Raw genomic sequence first — 18,803 nt, forward strand, 5'->3', positions numbered from 1 at the left:
GTCCTCATCCCATCGTGAGGTAGATTCCTGCATTAGGTGAACAGCCTTAGAAACTCTATGTGAACAAGGATGAAATTTCATATTCTGATCTTGAATTTGTTTGTATACAAAATTTTACTTTTAGGGTGTTAGCTACAATATTAAAGAACAACATTTGTAATTTCATTAACAAATAAGTTTCCTAACTTGTCATTCTCCCCAGCTCTTGTTTACATATATTACTTTACTGAAATTCATTTATTCAGCCATTATGTATTTAGTATCTGCTGTGTCAGGGACACTACCAAAATAGCTCTGAACAAAGTAGATAAAAATTTCTTGTGGACATGTCATTCTAGAATGACACATGCAGTGTGTGTAAAGGTGTGCTTTGCCTTCTTAGCACACATATTTTAAATGTTTCTGTGCTTTTAACTTTACCCTTAGAGTTACTTTAAATTCCCATGAAGCCTACTATCTTGTTCTTGAACCATAGTTCACTTTGTTTCCCCACCGGACCTTTGAGTGAACACCTGCGTGTCACAGTATAAGAGACTGATTGTATTGCTTTGAGCATCTTTATGGACATAGTCTCATGTCTCTTGGGCTTTGTCCACAGCTGGATAAGTAGTCATATGATTGGGGCCTTTTTGCCATTTAATATAATGTGACCCTCGTCAAGTCCCTCAAAATTGCTAAGCTTCAGTTTGTAATACCTTATTCACACCATTAAATGTGATTATGGGCATAGAATGCTTGGCACGTAAGTATTTTAATAAGCATTGTTTCATCATCAGTGCCGTGTGAATGGAGCAATGCACATGTTTGCATGGTGACTGTGGTTCCTTAAAAATGCATTCTCCTAGCTGGGCTAAGGTGGCACAAGCCTTTAATCCCTGCACAGGGAGGCAGAGACATGGCGGTAAGGGCTATGCAGAGAAACCCTTGTCCCAAAACAAAACAAAAAAGCATTCTCAGGATGCTTGGGGTTGTACTGCAGGATCTCACTGAGGAAGTTTCCTGGTGTGCTTATGGTATTTGGTTTTATCCTTTGGTGTATTTTACTTTGATCGAGAACCCGTCTTCTCCTTCAGCTCATTAAAATGAAAGTGAAAAACAAGTGACAGAGGGAAAGGTCGCTGGTCCCTCAGTGCTCTGGTCACAGCTTGTGACCAGTGCTGCTGTGTGCGTGCTGCTTTGATGAACACCATTGACTCACAAAACACTGAGTGGATTTGGTGATCCTTGTTACCAAAGACACCACTTAACTTTCTCTGGCTTTTGTTATGTTTCCGATTAGCTTTGTTTTCCACCTTTGTCTCTGTCTCTATTAATCTAAGAAAACTTGGGAGACTTGAGTTTTCCACCCAAAAGAAGGAAGAAATAGGAAAGATGAACAAAGTACAGATTCCAAAAGCAAGAAGCCTTTCCTTCCACCTCTGAACTGTCTTCCGAGCGTCATTGCTTCAACTGCATGAAAACGTGGAATCTATTTCTTTTCTTTTAGATTATCATACATCTTTCTTTAGGTTATCAAACATCTTTATCATCTTTATCATACATTTTCAGTGATAGCCCTGAGTTTTCGAGCCTCTGTAGAGAAATACAAATGGGATAAGAATTTGTTTGGATATAGAACAGAGCTGGCTAGGAACAAAATGTCTCTAGACAGCATTGGCTAGCTCCTTGGAATAGTTCCTTTATTCCTTTATCTCCACTTCCCTCCCACACCTCCTCTTTTTTATTTATTTAGTATGTGTGGGGCGGGGCACAGTACTCATGGAAGTCAGTGGACACCTTTCAGGAGTCAGCTTTCTCCTGTGAACTCACATCATCAGACTTGGCAGCAGAGCCTTTGCTGGGGGAACTGTCTTGTCAGCCTTTTTTAAGATTTTTTTTGTTGTTGTTGTTTTTGTTTTTTGTTTTTTTGTTTTTGAGATTAGGTCTCAGGTAGTTTAAGGTGTCCTCAAACTTGCTATGCAGCTGATGGTCTTGAATTTCTGATCCCTCTGCTCCCTACTTGCAAGAGTTACAATTACCCCTTCCCTCCCTCCTTCCCTCCCTCCTTCCTTCCCTCCCTGTTTGTTTGTTTGTTTGTTTCCTTTCTTTCCTTCCTTCCTTTCCTTCCTCCCTCCCTCCCTCCCTCCCTCCCTCCCTCCCTCCCTCCCTTCTTTCTTTCTTTCTTTCTGGTTGATCATAAATGTCTCTGCATATTTGTCTGCTCTGGGTTTTCTCCGCAGGCCACCCTGTTCTTTCTTTCTTTCTTTCTTTCTTTCTTTCTTTCTTTCTTTCTTTCTTTCTTTCTTTCTTTCTTTCTTTCTTTCTTTCTTTCTTTCTTTCTTTCTTGCTGTGAGTTCAAATTCATAGCAGTCCTACTATGGCTTCCTAAGTTCTAGGATTATAGGCATGAGCCTCTACATCTGGCTTCTGGGTGTATGCATAGAGGCTAGAGGTTGATATTGGGTGTCTTTGTACTACTACTTCTTACTGTTTTGAGACAGCATCTCACTAGGTCTCTATCTTAGGGTTTCTGTTGATAGGATGAAATGCCATGACCAAAATGCAAGTTGGGAATGAAAGGATTTATTATTTGGCTTATGTTCCCACATTGTAGTACAATCATTGAAGGAAGCCAGGACAAGAATCTGATCAGACAAGCAGGAATCTGAAGGCAGGAGCTGATCTGAGGTTATGAGGGAGGTGCTGTTTACCAGCTTGCTCCACCTACTTTCTTAGAGAAGGACTATCTGCCCACAATGGGCTGGGCCCTCCCCATCAGTCACAAATTAACAAAATACTATATAGCCCTTAGGGAGACATTTTCTTAATTGAGGTTTCTTTCTTTCAGATGACTTTAGTTTGGGTCAAGTTGACCTAAAACTATCCAGCATAGTCTCACTATGTGGATAGTCCTAGCTGACCTAGAATTCACTATGTAGATCATGGCCTTAAACTGCTGACCTGTGTTTCCCAAATTCACTGTAGTTTTCCGAGCTCTCTGTTACCACTGCACTGGTGAGCAGCACTCCAGGTGTGCTTGCTTGTCTCCCTTACCCTCTGTTCTCCAGCACTGGGGTTACAAATAAGGTGCCCCCTACTCCTGTCCTTCGAAGGGTGCTGAGGATCTAAATTCATGGCCTTTGCACAGTAAGACCTTTACCCAGTGAGCCATCTTCCCCAGTCTCTTCTCATGGTGTCTCCTCTTCTCCTGCCCCACACTGTTTCTTCTTTACTGTGAGCCTCCATGTGGGTGCTAGAAACTGAACTTAGGTCCTCTCGAAGAACAGCCAGTGTTGTTAACCACTAAATCCATCTCTCAAGCACTGAGATCTAGTTTTGTTTGGGTTTTGGGACAGTTTCTCAGTGTAGCCCTAGCTCACCTGGAGCTCAGAGATCCACCTGCCTCTGCCTTCCGAGTGCTGGGATTAAAGGAATGTGCCACCACTGCTGGGCATGAGATCCAGTTTTTCTTTACACTTAAATTTCTAATAAAAAGCCAGGCGGTGGTGGCGCACGCCTGTAATCCCAGCACTCTGGGAGGCAGAGGCAGGCGGATCTCTGAGTTCCAGGCCAGCCTGGTCTACAGAGTGAGTTCCAGTACAGCCAGGGCTATGCAGAGAAACCCTGTCTTGAAAAAAAACAAAAAAACAAAAAAAAAAAAAAAAAAAAAAAAAAATCTAATAAAAATGCCTTTAATCCCAAGACTCCTGAAGCAGGAGCAATTGGATCTCTGAGTTCCAGGACAGCCAAAGTTACATAGTGAGACTTAAAAAACAAATTTGAGATGCAAATCTAGTTTTGCCTTAGAAATAAGAAGCTTGGTTGGTTATTTTATGTTCTAAGACTGGGGTTGATACATCTACAAATTGAAAACTTGAGCCTGGTATTGTGGTATGTGCCTTTAACCTCCCTTAGCACTAGGAAGGCTGGTCTCTGCAAGATTGAGGCCAGCATGGTCCACATAGTTCAGTACATCAAGGACTATGTAGAAAAACCCTGTCAAAAAAAGAAAGAAATGAGAACACTAAATGCTAGAAGTTCTACTTTTGTTTGTTCCTATTTGTAAACAATATATACTTGTCAAAGGTTTGTTTTCCATAAAGCCGGTTGGTATGTTAAATAGAGATGATATAACAGACTGTGGGTTCCAGCTTATGGTATATACTAGAGTTAGTTTGGACAGTAGGAACTTAAAACTTCATCCATCCATAATTTATTAGAATCTTCAGGAGGGAGACCCAGGCCTTTATATTATAGTCAATGATTCAAGTTACTGAAGTGAGACTGGAGTACTTGAATACATTGAAAGCTAAATATGGTGTTGTCAGCATTCAGAATGAACTGATTTTGTAGTCTGTGGGAGTTTGCTGTGAACTGCACAATTATGCTTATAAGTTAGACTTCCTGTAATCCTTTTTTATTACTTGTTTGTGTGTATATACATGACACAGGTATTGAGGTCCGAGGACAAAGACTGACTTCTTTCCTTCTGTTATGTGAGGCCCAGGAATAAAATCCAATGAGAAAGCACCCTTCCGCCATTGAAGCATCTTGTTGGCTCCTTTTGTGATATTTTTGATGTCTAAATGTAACTTCTATTACTTTGTTAAGAAACAAGTAAGTTCACTGAGCAGTGGTGGCTCACACTTTTAATCCCAGCACTTGGGAGGCAGAGGCAGGCCAGTTTCTGAGTTCAAGGCCAGCCTGGTCTATAAAGTGAGTTCCAGGACAGCCAGGGCTACACAGAGAAGCCCTGTCTTGGAAAAAAAAAAAAGTAAGTTCTTATGCCCTTTTTAATAGTAACAGGAAAGATGATAAATGATACCTAGAGTCATAATAACAGTGTGTTTTAAACATTTTGAAATTGGGGCCTGGAAAAACAGTTCAGAAGTTAAAAACTCTGGTACTGCTCTAGTTTCAGAACCCTACCTAGTTCAGTTTTTAGCATCCTCATTGGACAGCTCACATCTACTTGTAGCTAAGGTCCAAGGGATCTGTGGAACTCTGCATGCACACGCACCTATTCACACATACGTACATACCATGTACACATAATGAAAAAGGAGACTCTTCAAAGTGATCCTCTTGCCTCCATTTTCTAAATGCTGAGATTATAGACCGGTGCCATGTAGCCTCCAAATCTTTCCTGTAACTGTTAACACAGTGTGAGGCGGAAGATACTCAGTACATAACTCAGTTGGGAGAATGTTTGCCTTAGCATGCACAAAGCTCTGGGTTCAGTCCCTCTCACATCACATAAAACCAGGGGTTGTGCAGAGGTTTGTGCCATACTTGGGAATACTGGCAAGATCCAATAGAAACTTTTAAAAAATATATTTTAATTTTATGGGTATAGGTGTTTGGTCTGCGTGTTAAGTCTATCCACCATGTATCTGGTGACCACAGAGGCCAGAACAGAGCATTGGATCCCCTGACATTGAAGTTAGAGGTGTTGTGAACTATGCAGTGGAGGTGCTGGCAAAGCCTGGTCTTCTGGAAGAGTAGCTAGTGGGTTTAAGGGTAGGAGCAAGGTGATACCCCATTAAATGAAGAACTTGGCAAACAGGATATGGCAAAGGAATCTTATGAAACTATAAGGGGGACAGGGAGCAGTTAGACTTGTCGTGTAAAGCAGAAAAACTACATAATCCAGGTGGCTATAGTGGCACACATCTGTTATTATAGCATTTGGCAGGCCGTGCTTGCTTGAAAGAAAATGGCTGTCATAGGCTATTAGGGAGTGGCATTATTTGAAAGGATTAGGACATGTTGCAGTAGATCTGGCCTTTTTTGAAAGAAGTGTCATTGGGAGGAGGGGAGTTTTGAGGTTTCAGAAACTCAAACCAGATTCCTGAGTGGCCCACTCTTTCCTTCCTGCTGCTTTTGGATCCAGATAATGGCTCCTGCAGCACCATCTGCCTGCCTGCCAGCCTGTCACAATAACAGTGAAGCCAGCCCCAATTAAATACTTTGCTTTATAAGAGTTGCCATGGTCCGGCATCTTTTCACAGCAATAAAACCCTAAGGCAAAAGTTGGTACCAGGAGCTGGGGTATTGCTGTAATAGGCCTGACCATGTTTTGCCTAGATGAACATGGAACACTTTAGGACTTTGCACTGGAAATCTGTTAGAAAATTTAAGCTGGATTAATGTGCCATACTAGCATGGAAAACAGTGATGCTGAGGGTCATTGAACTGTAGGGCCTGGTTCAAAAGGTTTCAGAAGAGAAGAATATTAGTGTGTGGTCTAGAGACTGTTCTTGTGATAGCTCGGAGAGAAAACAGGAAATCCATGCTGCTGCTTGAGTTAAGGCATCCCAGAGGCGAGCCACATGTCAGAGTGGGTGGGGCTTCAGAGGCAGAATAAGGAAACTCAATGTATCTTCCTTAGGTTTTGGCCAGTATTTTTGAAAGGGAAAAAAAGAAAAAGTAATACCTCTTTGAGTTAAAGGGAGCAGATTCAGGTTGGTAGTGACTGCCGAAGTAAGAGGTTTTCCGTAGACACTTCCTGAATGGCTTTTGTGGCTTTTGTCTGTTTTAGGCAGAACTGCTTATAACACAGGCTACGCTCAAACCTATGCAACCTAGGGTTGCTGAATTTCTTATCCTTCTGCCTCTGTTTCCAGAAAGCTAGGATTGTGGCCTGTGTGCTGCCTTCTGAGCCTGGTGGTACATTCCTGAGAAATGGAACCCAAGGTTTCTAGCAACTAAACAAGCACTGTCAACCAAGCTACATTCTTAGCCCCCTTCGGTTGCTTTTAACATTTAAACGGGTGCTAGAAGAGAAGGGGCTGGAAGTAGTTTGGGTTCTATCTTAACAAAATTTAAAGGACTTTGCTTTAATTGCTCCCCCCCCCCTTTTTTAAAGAATAGTGAAAAAGAAGGCTTAAATAAGTCTTTCTACTTCTGCTTCATAGTCTACTCAAAATTTTTTCATACACTATATATTTTGATTGTATTCTTTTCCATATTTTTATTTCTGCTGTGGTAAATCCACAGCAGATAATTCTGAGTAACCCACCAAAGCACTCACCTCTGTCACCACTGACTGTCACCCCTTTGCTGATTCCGCCTGACTCCTCCTTCATCTCTGCAGTACCCTTGTTTCCTCTCTTACCCCTTTATTTCCTCATCTCCCTACTGCTTTTCTACTCACATGAGAGCCGCATCATTCATCTTGATCTTTTTTAGTTTTCCTTTTCTACGCCAGGCCCAGAAGCTGGCTTACCTTTTCTTCATCTGGTCTGTTTAGTGAGTGACTATTACTTTGTTAACAAATATGATTGGACCACAAAGTGGTTTTAACTGGATGAGGCATGAAGACCTACTGGTGTAGCCTTGAAAGATTTCAGGCAGTTGGCAAGTAAGAATTCTAAATAAAAATTGAAACTCCCACCTGTATTTTTTCAGGCCGTTGACGCTCACTGCCATCGGCTGCATCCTCCCTATGGCACTGGTAAGTGTGGGAAGGGCTGCGACCGCTATGGTGGGATGCTGGCTTATCCTTTCTGGGGGAAGCTTTTTAATTGCAAGTTTTGTTAACTACTTGATTTTGAGGATAGACTGTTTGAACGGCTTTAGGTACCTGAAAGGAAGAAGCAGATGATCTTGGTCATGGGTTTTCTTGAAGAGTTATGTGGAGTAGACATTACTGTGTGTGTGCCTTGATTGCTGGATACAACTGGTGTGTTCTAGACATTAATGCTTTGGACTTGTTCCAAAGATACACACTTGGCTCTTACAAGAGAGGTCCTGAATGCCACTTGTGCTTTGCCTTTCCTTAAGGAACAAGATTTATCTTCCTTGGTATTTTTAGTTCTCTGTAGGCAAGAGATGCAGATGTTTACTCAAGTAATTAAGATTTTAAGACTGGCTTGCTTGAATTTGTGAGGAGGTTACAATTTGGTGGGAACTAGGAAAGAAATTTGTGATGTTATTTACTAACAGCCTTGAGGTGAACTTGGAACTTGTGGTTGAAAAATAATTTTACTAACGTATTCTCTCTTATTGAGAACCTAGTGGTGCTAGCACTCAGGAGGCAGGTCTCTGTGAGTTCAAGACCAGCCTGATCTACAGAGTGAGTTCTAGGACAGCCAGGGCCACACCGAGAAACTCCTCCCCGCCTTCCTCTACACACACACACACACACACACACACACACACACACACACACACAGAACCTAGTGGTGAAAAGTCACACTGAATAAAATTGAAAACTAGACTAAGGCAGCAAGTCACAGAGTTGTTTCTATGCCCAGAACCAAATTGCTATTGAATATGCCTTATCTGTAAGACAAATGTTACTGTTGTGGTTATTGTTCTGTTGTGTAAAGAGACCTCAATGACTATGGCACCTCTTATAAAAGAAAACATTTAATTGGGACTTGGAGTTTCAGAAGTTTAGAAGGTTCTCATCATGGCAGGAGACAGTTGGCATACAGGCAGACACAGGGCTGGAGAATTAGCTGAGAGTTGTACCTCTGTTGGAAGAGAGAGGCTCTGCTTGGAATAGGCTTTTTGAAAACTCAGGGCCCACCCTCAGTGACACACTTTCTCCAACAAGGCCACACCTAATCCTTTCAAATTGTGCTACTTCCTGGTGTGTTCAACTCTGAGATTACGCCCCCACCCCCCGTTCTCACTCAGACCACCATAGTTACCAAGATAGTTCCCATCCTGAGCTGCCTCTTAGACTTTATTTTGATTATCTCTAACTTTCTTAGCTTATGAGGGAATGTGTCTCTAGAACAGCAATTCTTAACCTGTGGGTCGTGATAGGTTTAGCAAATCTCTGTTTCCAAAAATAATTTTCATTATGATTCATAACTGTCACAAAATTACAGTTATGAAGTAGCAATGAAAATAATTTTATGGTTGGAAATCACCACAGGATGCAGAACTGTATTAAACCATCGCAGCATTAGGAAGGTTGAGAACTCCTGGTCTAGAACAGCTTATAAAGTGATGAGGCTATAGGCTTTTGTGCTGTTAGCCTTGTTTGGAGCCACTTGCTGATTGATAATAGCAACTAAAGTATTTGTGTAGATGTCATTACGTCTCGGTGAGGAAATCTTAACAATACGATACCTACCTAAATCCTGAATTTCCGCGTGGTCTCTGCTCTTCGTCCAGAACCCTTACCTTTGAAGTATTAATAAAATTGGGTGGCACAATCACTAATTCTTTAAAATCACAAAGGAAAACTTGACTCCCATTCTGCTGCCTACTTCTATAGGTAGGTCTCTCTCTGTGACAGTGTCACCACATGGTAATTGCTGAACATGTTTGAAAGTCTATGGTAGAAAGATAACTTTTCAATTTCCTTTACAAACACAGAGAATGAAGGATGTTGTTAGATGTTTGTCTGTTACCTTTGGGAAGTACTGATGATCAGAAACAGTCATTGTGACACATATAAAGTAAATGTTTCTTGAAATAAAGATCTGGAGGTGCTGTATTGGATTGAGGCCTATAGGCAATGCAGAGTATTATATAGGGTAAAGGACAGCAAGGAATGTCCTTCAAGTTGGAAGGAAAGGTTCCCATCTGCATCCGGTCCATCTTTTTATAGGTATTGGGGGTTCAGGAAAAAAGGGAAGAAAAGCAGCAAAGATGGACTGTACTTGATCTCTGCTCTAACCCCATTTTTTATTCTATTCAAGCCACTGTGAAAATTAAGGGTATGCCTACCCGATCCCCTCTTTTCTTGTTTGTAGTGTGTTTATGTGCATGCATGTTCACAGTGTGTACAGGGCAGATGGGGGTGTGCGTGTGCATGCATGCGTGTATTACTGTGTAGTCAAAAGATCCCAATGTTTTTCCCAATGACTCTCTACTGTATATGGAGTTAGGATCTTTGAACCCAGAGTTTGCTAATCAGTATGCCCTAGGGATCCGATGTCTGGGCCTCTTGAGCAGGCTGGGAGTACAGGCAGCTGTCAGGCCTATTCCACACTTCAAGGGTGCTGAGTATCCAACCTCTAGTCTTCATACTTACCATGCACTTTACCCACTGAACACTGCCCAGCGGCCTACTTGCCACTCTCCAGTGAAGTGCGAGTGTTGACTTGCTTCCCTTCCCTGCCTTTGCAGTCACACTTTTTTCCTACTTTGTTCACATTGAGTGTGATTTAAGCACAAATATGATAGATCACAGTCAGGCCAGTAAGCACTCACTCCTTGTGGAGCATTGACTGACTTTGAGGATATGGCAGGTGGATAACAAAACATTCAGTGAACATCTTAGAAGGCTTGGTCAGGTAAATTGTAGTAGAGCTGGTAAAAATTACATGACATTCTAGAATTCATAATATATAATCATTTAACCTTTGTTTAAAGCTGTTAAAAATTGTAGCTAGGGTGGTGGCATATACCTACATTCCAGCACTTAGGAAGTGGAGGCAGAAGAATCCATTTACATTCAAAGCCACCCGGGCTACATACCAAGTTCTAGTCTCAGCATGGGTAGAATGACATAACATGACCCGGTGTCAGAAGCAAGCAGGCAGGAGAGTTGCCTCAGTTGTTAAGAGCCCTGGATGTCCTTCTTGATCCTGGATTCAGTCCCCAGCACCCACAGGGCAGCTCACAACACTCTAACTCCAGGGCCAGGAGGTCTGATGCCTCTTCCCCGATTCCTTGGGCACCAGTCCTACAAGTGCTGTGCAGACACACATGAAAGCAATGCGTCCCAGGACCAAAACACCATAAAATAAAATTGAAACAAAATAGGACTGGCAAGTTACCCATTGGATAAAGACACTTTGCTGCATAAGCCTGGCTGTGACCCAAATTTGATCCCTGGAACCGACCTAAAGTAAAGAAAGCTGGGCATGGTGGCACCCAGTGCTTGGAAGGCAGAGGCAGGAGAGTCTGTAAGATGTCAACCTGGACTACATAGTGAATTCCAGGATAGCCAGGGCTATATAAGTGAGACCCTGTCTTTTAAAAAAAAAAAAAGATAGGTAACAGTCAACTTCACAGGTTGTCCTCTGACCTCCACGTGGGTGCCTTATCACATGCATCATCCCCAGTAAGGGAACTGCAGTGAGAACTCACTGTGTAGACCAGTCTGGACTCTAATACACAGACATTTTCCTGCCTCTGCCTCCCCAGCGTGGTGACTAGAGGCTTGCACTACCAGCTAAGCTTTTAGAAAAATAAAAATCAGGACTTTAAACAGAATCGTGGGCCAGGGAGCCAGCTCAGCAGGTAAGAGGGCTGACTGCTCTTCCAGAGGTCCTAAGTTCAATTCCCAGCAACCACATGGTGGCTCACAATAGTCTGTAATGGAGTCTGATCCCTCTTCTGGAGTGTCTGAAGAGAGCAATAGTGGTGTACTCATGCATAAAATAAATAAATCTTTAAAAAAGAAAAAATCTTAAGGAAAGTTTAAATGCCAAATGTGGTAGCACATCCCTCTAATACCATTATCTGTCTCAAATCAAGCAAATAAGTAAAAATAAAGTGGTAAAATACATAAATATACTTTTCTTCTTAAGGTATAAAAATGCAAGTTCCTTTTTTAATGCTGTGGAGAAGTAAAATGTGTTGTTTTTTTTATTTTTTTTTTAATTTATTTTTTATTTATTTATATGAGTGCACTGCAGCTGTCTTCAGACATACCAGAAGAGGGCATCAGATCCCATTACAGATGGTTGTGAGCCACCATGTGGTTGCTGGAATTTGAACTCAGGACCTCTGGAAGAGCAGTCAGTGCTCTTAACCACTGAGCCATCTCTCCAGCCCCTGTAAAATGTGTTTGTAATAGTAATTCTGCTTAGCTGTTACTGAGTAGGCCAGGGGCGGATTGTGCTATAATTCTTTGGAATAGTGAACACTCTAACAAAAATTAAAGAGTGAATATACAAGTATGAGACAAAGGCAAGGGCAACTTATATACTTTAGCAGTATTCAGAAGGGATTGCATTTGAAGTAGTCCACTCTGCTTTGGTGAGGCCTTGTGTCATGAGAACGTTGACATGGTGTCCTCTTAAACAGCAAACCTATTTTATTGGCAAGTCCACTTTGCTAGCTGTGTCAGAATAGGACTGATAGTCACTGTCTTTGGAGGAAGTTCTAACCTCTCCTTGTGTCCCTCAAGTGTGTGACAGTGGCTCTGATTTCATGTTCTGCAATGTATATTGCCACCTGCAGTTTCACATATCTTAATCACTGCTGTAATCATCTAAGTATCCAGTAAAGCACAGTAGATTTCTACTGCTTATTCAGTGTGACTAGCCATCATCATCTTTATTTTCCTCATCTTCCTGCATAGGCCCGAAACCATCCTTAGAGTCAGTAGTCATAGCCAGACATTAAATTATTAAACAACAAGCTGGGCCGCAGTGGCACCCACCTTTAATCCCAGTCCTGGGGAGGCCATCCTGGTCTACAGAGTGAGTTCCAAGACAGTCGGGGCTACACAGAGAAACCCAGTCTCTTAAAAACAAACAGTGAAGCAAGTGGCTATAGCTATGTAGGCTGTTCTGTGGAGGATGTCGAATATGTTCTGAGCCTCCTGATGAGGTCCTTTTTTCTATATGGGATTAGTAGTTTGAGTGACTTCTAGTTCCAGAGTTGCTGTCTAGAGTCTGCTTCCTTTCATGAAACACTTAAAGGGTTTTAAAAGTAAAAGCTGGAGTTCCTCAGCTCAGCCTCAGCTACGAGGGATGAGACCAGCCTGGACCACCTGAGACTATATCAGAGCAGCAAAGCAACACTTTGGAGGCAGAGGCAAGCCAGATCTTTGAGTTCCTGGTCACTCTTAACAAGTGACCCTTTGCCGTTAAGTGTTTCATGAAAGACGTCTCATCTTTGCCTGAACACTCTTTTAACATTATTATGTGTGATGTGTGTGTGTACACCTGTGGAGATTTGAGGACAGCTTGTAAGAGTCAGTTTTGTCCTTCCACCCTGGGATTGACTCCAGCTGTTGAAGCTTACATAGTCATCAGTCACTTTTACAAGTTATCTCATGGACCCAATCAGGTTTTAACTTGATTTTTATTTTTGAAACATTTTCATGGAGCCCAGGCTGGCCTTGTACTTGTTATGTAGCCACGACTGTGAAATCTTCTAATCCTCCCACCTGCTGGCATTGTAGGTATGTGCTCCAATGCTTAACTGTATTGAAACATTTTGTTTGTTTGTTTGTTTTTAAATATGGATTTTATGTGAAGCTCTGGCTAGCTTGGTATTAACTTAAGCTAATTAGTTCAAGCTAGCCTCAAATTCAAAGAGATGCTCTTGCCTCAGTCAGCCTCCTGAGTATGGACTACTTGGGACTACAGATGTATGGTGTCCAACTTGGCTTTATAGAAACTTTGGTTGGTTGTTTTTTGTCGTTGTTGTTGTTTTTGTTTGTTTTTGTTTTTGTTTTTTTGAGACAGGATTTCTCTGTGTAGTCCTGGAACTCATTCTGTAGACCAGGCTGGCCTCGAACTCAGAAATCCACCTGCCTCTGCCTCCCAAGAACTGGGATTAAAGGCATGCACCACCACCGCCCGGCTCTTTTTTCTTTCTTTTGGTTTGGGTTTGGGTTTGGGTTTTGATTATAGAAACTTTTATATTGGAGTAACTTCATACAGTTTAAAAAATGTTTCATTATACATTTTAATTTATACATCTGTTCAACAATGACTATAAACTTAGTCCCCTCCCCCAGTTGGGGTGTGTGTGTGTGTGTACGCGCGCGCACCTATGTACACTTGAATGCACACGTACGCTAGCCTTGAACTCACAGAGATCCACCTGTTTCTACCTTCCTGAGTGCTGAGATGAAAGGCATGTGTCACCCACCCACCTTTGTTTTGTTTCTTGAGACCAGATTTCACTATGTAGATCAGGCTAACCTACAAAGATCTGCCCGCCTCTCACTACTGGAATCAAGGCATGTACCACCATACCTTGCCACTAACCCAGCTTTGAAATTTGAAACATCTATCACCCCAGAAGTTTCTTGTGTCTGCAATCAATCCCTACATATAGCACCAAGCAACTGCTATTCTCTGCAACAGTTTTGCCTCTTTTGGTTAGTTTAAACATATGGAATCATACAACAGCCTTTTATTGCCTGATTCTTTCTTGTGAATTTTTTAAAAATATTTATTTAATGCATATAAATACACTGTAACTGTCTTTAGATACACCAGAAGAGAGCATCAGATCCCATTACAGATGGTTGTGAGCCACTGTGTAGTTGCTGGGAACTGAACTCAGGACCTCTGGAAGAGCAGTCAGTGCTCTGAACCACTGAGCCATCTCTCCAGCCCCCTCTTGTGATGTTTTTAAGGTTCATCTGTATTATATGCATTTAATGGGTTCTTTTTATTTCCAAATAATTATTTTCATAGTATAGATATGCATTTTGCTTGTGTCTATTCTATGGACAGTTAGGCTGTTTCTGAATTCTGGATGTTAAAAACTATGTTGCTTTAATTATCCATGCCCTGAATTTAATGTGGACATTGCTTTCATTTTTTTCTTGTGTAGAAGTAGGGGCAGGATTGCTGGGCTATTTGGTAAATGTATTTTTAGCATTTTAAGAGATTTCCAAGCTAGCCAGGTGTGATGGCACACACCTTTAGCCTCAGCACTTTGAAGGCTGAATAAAAACTGTGTCTTGGAGTGAGGGCAGCAGGGGTCAGGGTAGAGAGGAAGGGAGAAAAGAGGGAAGGAAGGAAGGGCAGGCCAAACTGTGTCCCTAGGTGGCTGTTCTGCTGTGCAATCTAGAACAGCTCAGGTCTCTTTGCTTCATTAGGTGTTTCTAGTACTGCTTTGGATTCCCTAAGGATTTTCTGCTTAATTATTTTATGTGGGAATACATAGAATTTTTTTCCCATCTCTGTCTCCATTTTTTTTTTTTTTTTTTTTTTTTTTTGGATTTGGTTTTTTGGAGACAGGGTTTCTCTGTATAGCCCTGGCTGTCCTGGAACTCACTCTGTAGACCAGGTTGGCCTTGAACTCAGAAATCCACCTGCCTCTGCCTCCCAGAGTGCTGGGATTACAGGCGTGCGCCATCACTGCCTGGCTCTGTCTCCATTTATTTCTCTTGCTTTATTGTATTGTCTTGGGCCTACAGCATAATGTTAAATTAAGTGGGAGTGCTACCCTGCTGCTTGCATCATGTGGAATGTAATACCAAATCAAGTACTGTGCTTTTATTCCCTGATTGATGACAGTTTTGTTTCTCTGTTTTAATTTAAGGGTAATTTGTTATTAAACAGTGACTGACATTTCCTCCCATTCCTGCAGAGTTATTGGATACATAGTTGGTGGATACTATGTGGATCCACCATGCTGTGTATGGTGGATAGTAAATTCCTAGTTTAGGGTTGATAGAAGTGAGGTGTGGTGGAACATGCTGGGAATCCTAGCACTTAAGGAGGTAAAAGCTGGGAACCAGGAGTTCCTCAGCTCAGCCTCAGCTGCGAGGGATGAGACCAGCCTGGACCACCTGAGACTATATCAGAGCAGCAAAGCAACACTTTGGAGGCAGAGGCAAGCCAGATCTTTGAGTTCCTGGTCACTCTCAACAAGACAACACCACAACAGCAAAAGCAGAACTTGGTAGGTAGCACAGGCCTTTTATCCTAGCAGAGGCAGGTGGAGCTGTATAATAAACTCAAGGCCAGCCAGGGTTACTTAGTAATAACTTCCTTCAAAAAATACACACACACACACATCTAGTTTTAATGCTGAGAAGGGTGGCTCACAACCTGTAACCTAGCACTCAGGAAGTAGATGCTGGAGGGTCAGGAGTCCAGGCTAGATGGACATGGCTACCTAGTGAATGTGAGATGTGGGTGCACATGTGTCCGTGGTTTTCTCATTTTCTTTCCTTTCTTAAAAAAATTTTTAAGATGTATCATTATGTAGTCCTGGCTGTCCTGGAATATGTAGACCAGGTTTGCCCAGAATGCACAGAAATCCATCATTGTGTGCCTGCTGGCTGCTAGGGATCAAATGTGTATGGAGCTGTGCCTGGCAAAAGTGCCTCTGAATTCAGCAGAAGAGTGAGTGAGCATAGCCTACTGGCTCTTGGGACCTGTACACCTACTAAGCCTATTTTCTTTTTCTAAAAGATTTTTTTTTAATGTGTGCACATGTTTTTACCTGTGTGCATGTATGTGCATGATGTGTGTGCTAGTTCCCTAAGGTCAGAAGAGAGTATCACAGCCCCAGGAACTAGGGTTCCAGGTGCTTTTATGCCATCGTGTGGGTGCTAGGAACAGACCCCAGGGCCTCTGTCAGAACAGGTGCTCCTAGAGTGTGAGTGTCTCTCCAGCCCCAGGAGAAGTGAGTGACTCTTAAAAGGTTTGGAATATTAAAGAGCAGTGGTCTGAACATTTGTTGATTCTTGAGAAAACTCACCTGTTTAACTGAGGCTGCTTTTCATGTTCTTAGTTAGGGCTTCTATTGATTTGAAGACATCATGACAAAGGAACTGTAATCAAGGAAAACATTTAATTGAGACTGGCTTATAATTTCAGAGGTTTCATTTTCGTAGTTGCAGGAAACATGGTGGCAAACATTGTGGTATCCAGGCAGACATGGTGCTGGAGAGGAACTGGGAGGTTTACATCTTGATCCACAGACAGCAGAAGAAGACTGTGCCACAGAGGGTGTAGCTTGAGTATATAAGACCTCAAAACCTGATACCAGTGTCACACTTCCTTCAGCAAGGTCACACCTCCCAATAGTGCCACTCCCTCCCTAAGGTCCTTAGCCTTCCTAATGCTGTGAGCCTTTACTATAGTTGCTCAGGTAGTAGTGAGTCCAACCATTTGTTATGTCATTGCTACTTCATTACTAAAGTTGCTTCTGTTTTGCATTGTAATGCTATGTTCTTTGGTCTAAGATGAAGTGACCCCTGTGATAGGGCTGTTTTATCCCCACAGGGGTTAAAACACAGATTGAGAGCCATTGATTTAGACAAAACCAGGTATCATCAACCCCTCCAGGGAAAAATACCACTGGGATAGAAGAAGATGGTATTCTTAGCAGGGGAGTAGTCTCCACCCAAATACTGACCATATTCCTTTAACTACTTGAGAACCACTTGTATAGAGCCTTCTTCTAGGTCTTATTGGATGTGATCCAGTCTTGGTACATTTTGTGGAAATCAATGGTTTTAAAATTCAATCAGATTCATAGTGGCTAATTGATGAAAAGAGACTTTGTGGACATGATATAGGCACTTTCCCCCCACGCCCCCTTTTGTTTTTTTTTTTTTTAAGACAGGGTTTTTTCTCTTAGTAACAGCCCTGGCTATCCTGAAACTAGCTTTGTAGACCAGGCTAGCCTTGAACTCAGAGATCTGCCTGCCTGTGCCTCACAAGTCTGGGATTACAGGTGTGTATCGCCATGCCTGGCCCTTTAGGCACCTTTCTTAAACCCCACATGTAATTTGGTAATCATGCTAGCACTGCTACCGAAAGCTAAGAGGAAGTGTATGTTTCTGAGTCCTGTCTCTGCAAACCTGAGTATACCGAGGTATTTTTGCCTCTTTGCACTTAATAAATCTGTCTCTTGGGCTGGAGAGATGGCTCAGCGGTTAAGAACACTGACTGCTCTTGCAGAGGTCATGAGTTCAATTCCCAGCAACCACATGGTGGCTCACAACCATCTGTAATGAGATCTGACACCCTCTTCTGGGGTATCTGAAGAAAGTGACAGTGTACTGAGTACTCACATAATACAATAAATAAATAACTTTAAAAAAAAATATCTCTATAGTTGTTTTTTTGTTTATTGGTTATTTTCCATTGTTGTTGTTGTTGTTGTTGTTGTCGTTGTCATTTCCCCAGCAAGGTTTCTCTGTGTAGCTCTGGCTATCCTGGAATTTTATAGATGAGGCTGGCCTTGAACTTCGATCTCCTGTCTCAGCCTCCCAAATGCTAGGAGTAAAGGTGTGTGCACCTACTTTCCTGGCCCTTGTTGGTTTTTGTCGGTGGTGGTTTTTTTGTTTGTTTTGTGTGTATGAGTTTTATCTGTCTACTTGTGTAGTTAATTGTGCACCATGTATGTACCTGGTGTCCATGGAGGCCAGAAGGGGTTGGAGCTTAACTGTTGAGCCATCTCTCCAGCCCTTAGTCGTCTCTTATTTTTCTTTTTCTTACTTAATCAAGATTCAACTGCTAGGATACAGACTTGTAGTCAATAAATGTCTGGCTCTAACAGAGCCATGTTGTTGGTGCAGTTGAACTTTTCCTCTTGTGCTAATTCTCAGACTCTGTGACTCTGTTGTAGGAATTAGTGCTGAATTCAAGGAATCAGACTGAGTACAGTGTTTAAATCAATGTCTTGAACACTTCTTTAAAAAAAAAAAAAAAGCCAAAATTTCGTTTTGAAAGCCCACAGGTTGCCAGGCAGTGTGGTGCACACCTTTGATCCCAGCAGTCAGGAGGCAGAGGGAGGATAGCCAGGGCTACACACAGAAATCCTATCTCAAAGAAAAACAAAAAGAAGGAAAGAGCAGCCGAGACCACAGGTTAATAACAGTATCACAAGGGCTGGGTTAAGTGGGTAAAGACCTGAGTTCAAATCCCCAAACCATGTGAATGGTAGCCCATATCTGTAATCTCACATTCAAATACACAGGTGGAGATGGAAGAATCTAAAAAGGCTTGTGAAGGCCAGCTAACCTGCTGTATTAAGATACATGAAAATCAGAACAGTTGGGTATGGTGGCCTACATCTGTAATCCCAGTAAAAGGGAGAATTTAAAGTTATCTTTGGCTACTTACCCCGCCCCCAGATGATGATGGGGCCAGGCAAGGTTGCACGTCAGTCAACACTCAGGAGGCTAAAGCAGAGTGGTT

General features: G+C 42.1%; 1 protein-coding gene across 2 annotated transcripts in view; it reads left to right on the top strand.

The window, feature by feature from the left end:
• Nucleotides 1-7,371: 7,371 nt before the first annotated feature.
• LOC127688526 (E3 ubiquitin-protein ligase ARIH2) overlaps nucleotides 7,372-18,803 on the top strand; it is a 31,319-nt gene continuing 19,887 nt past the window's right edge. The window contains exon 1 of one of the 2 annotated variants that reach the window (XM_052187248.1): nucleotides 7,372-7,435. In XM_052187248.1, the coding sequence (XP_052043208.1) occupies nucleotides 7,427-7,435 (9 nt within the window). In that variant the 5' untranslated portion in view covers nucleotides 7,372-7,426. The remainder of the gene's footprint in view (nucleotides 7,436-18,803) is intronic. The other variant, XM_052187246.1, reaches the window with a different exon arrangement.

The sequence above is a fragment of the Apodemus sylvaticus genome, chromosome 7, assembly GCF_947179515.1.
Source record: "Apodemus sylvaticus chromosome 7, mApoSyl1.1, whole genome shotgun sequence".
Classification (NCBI taxonomy): Eukaryota; Metazoa; Chordata; class Mammalia; order Rodentia; family Muridae; genus Apodemus; species Apodemus sylvaticus.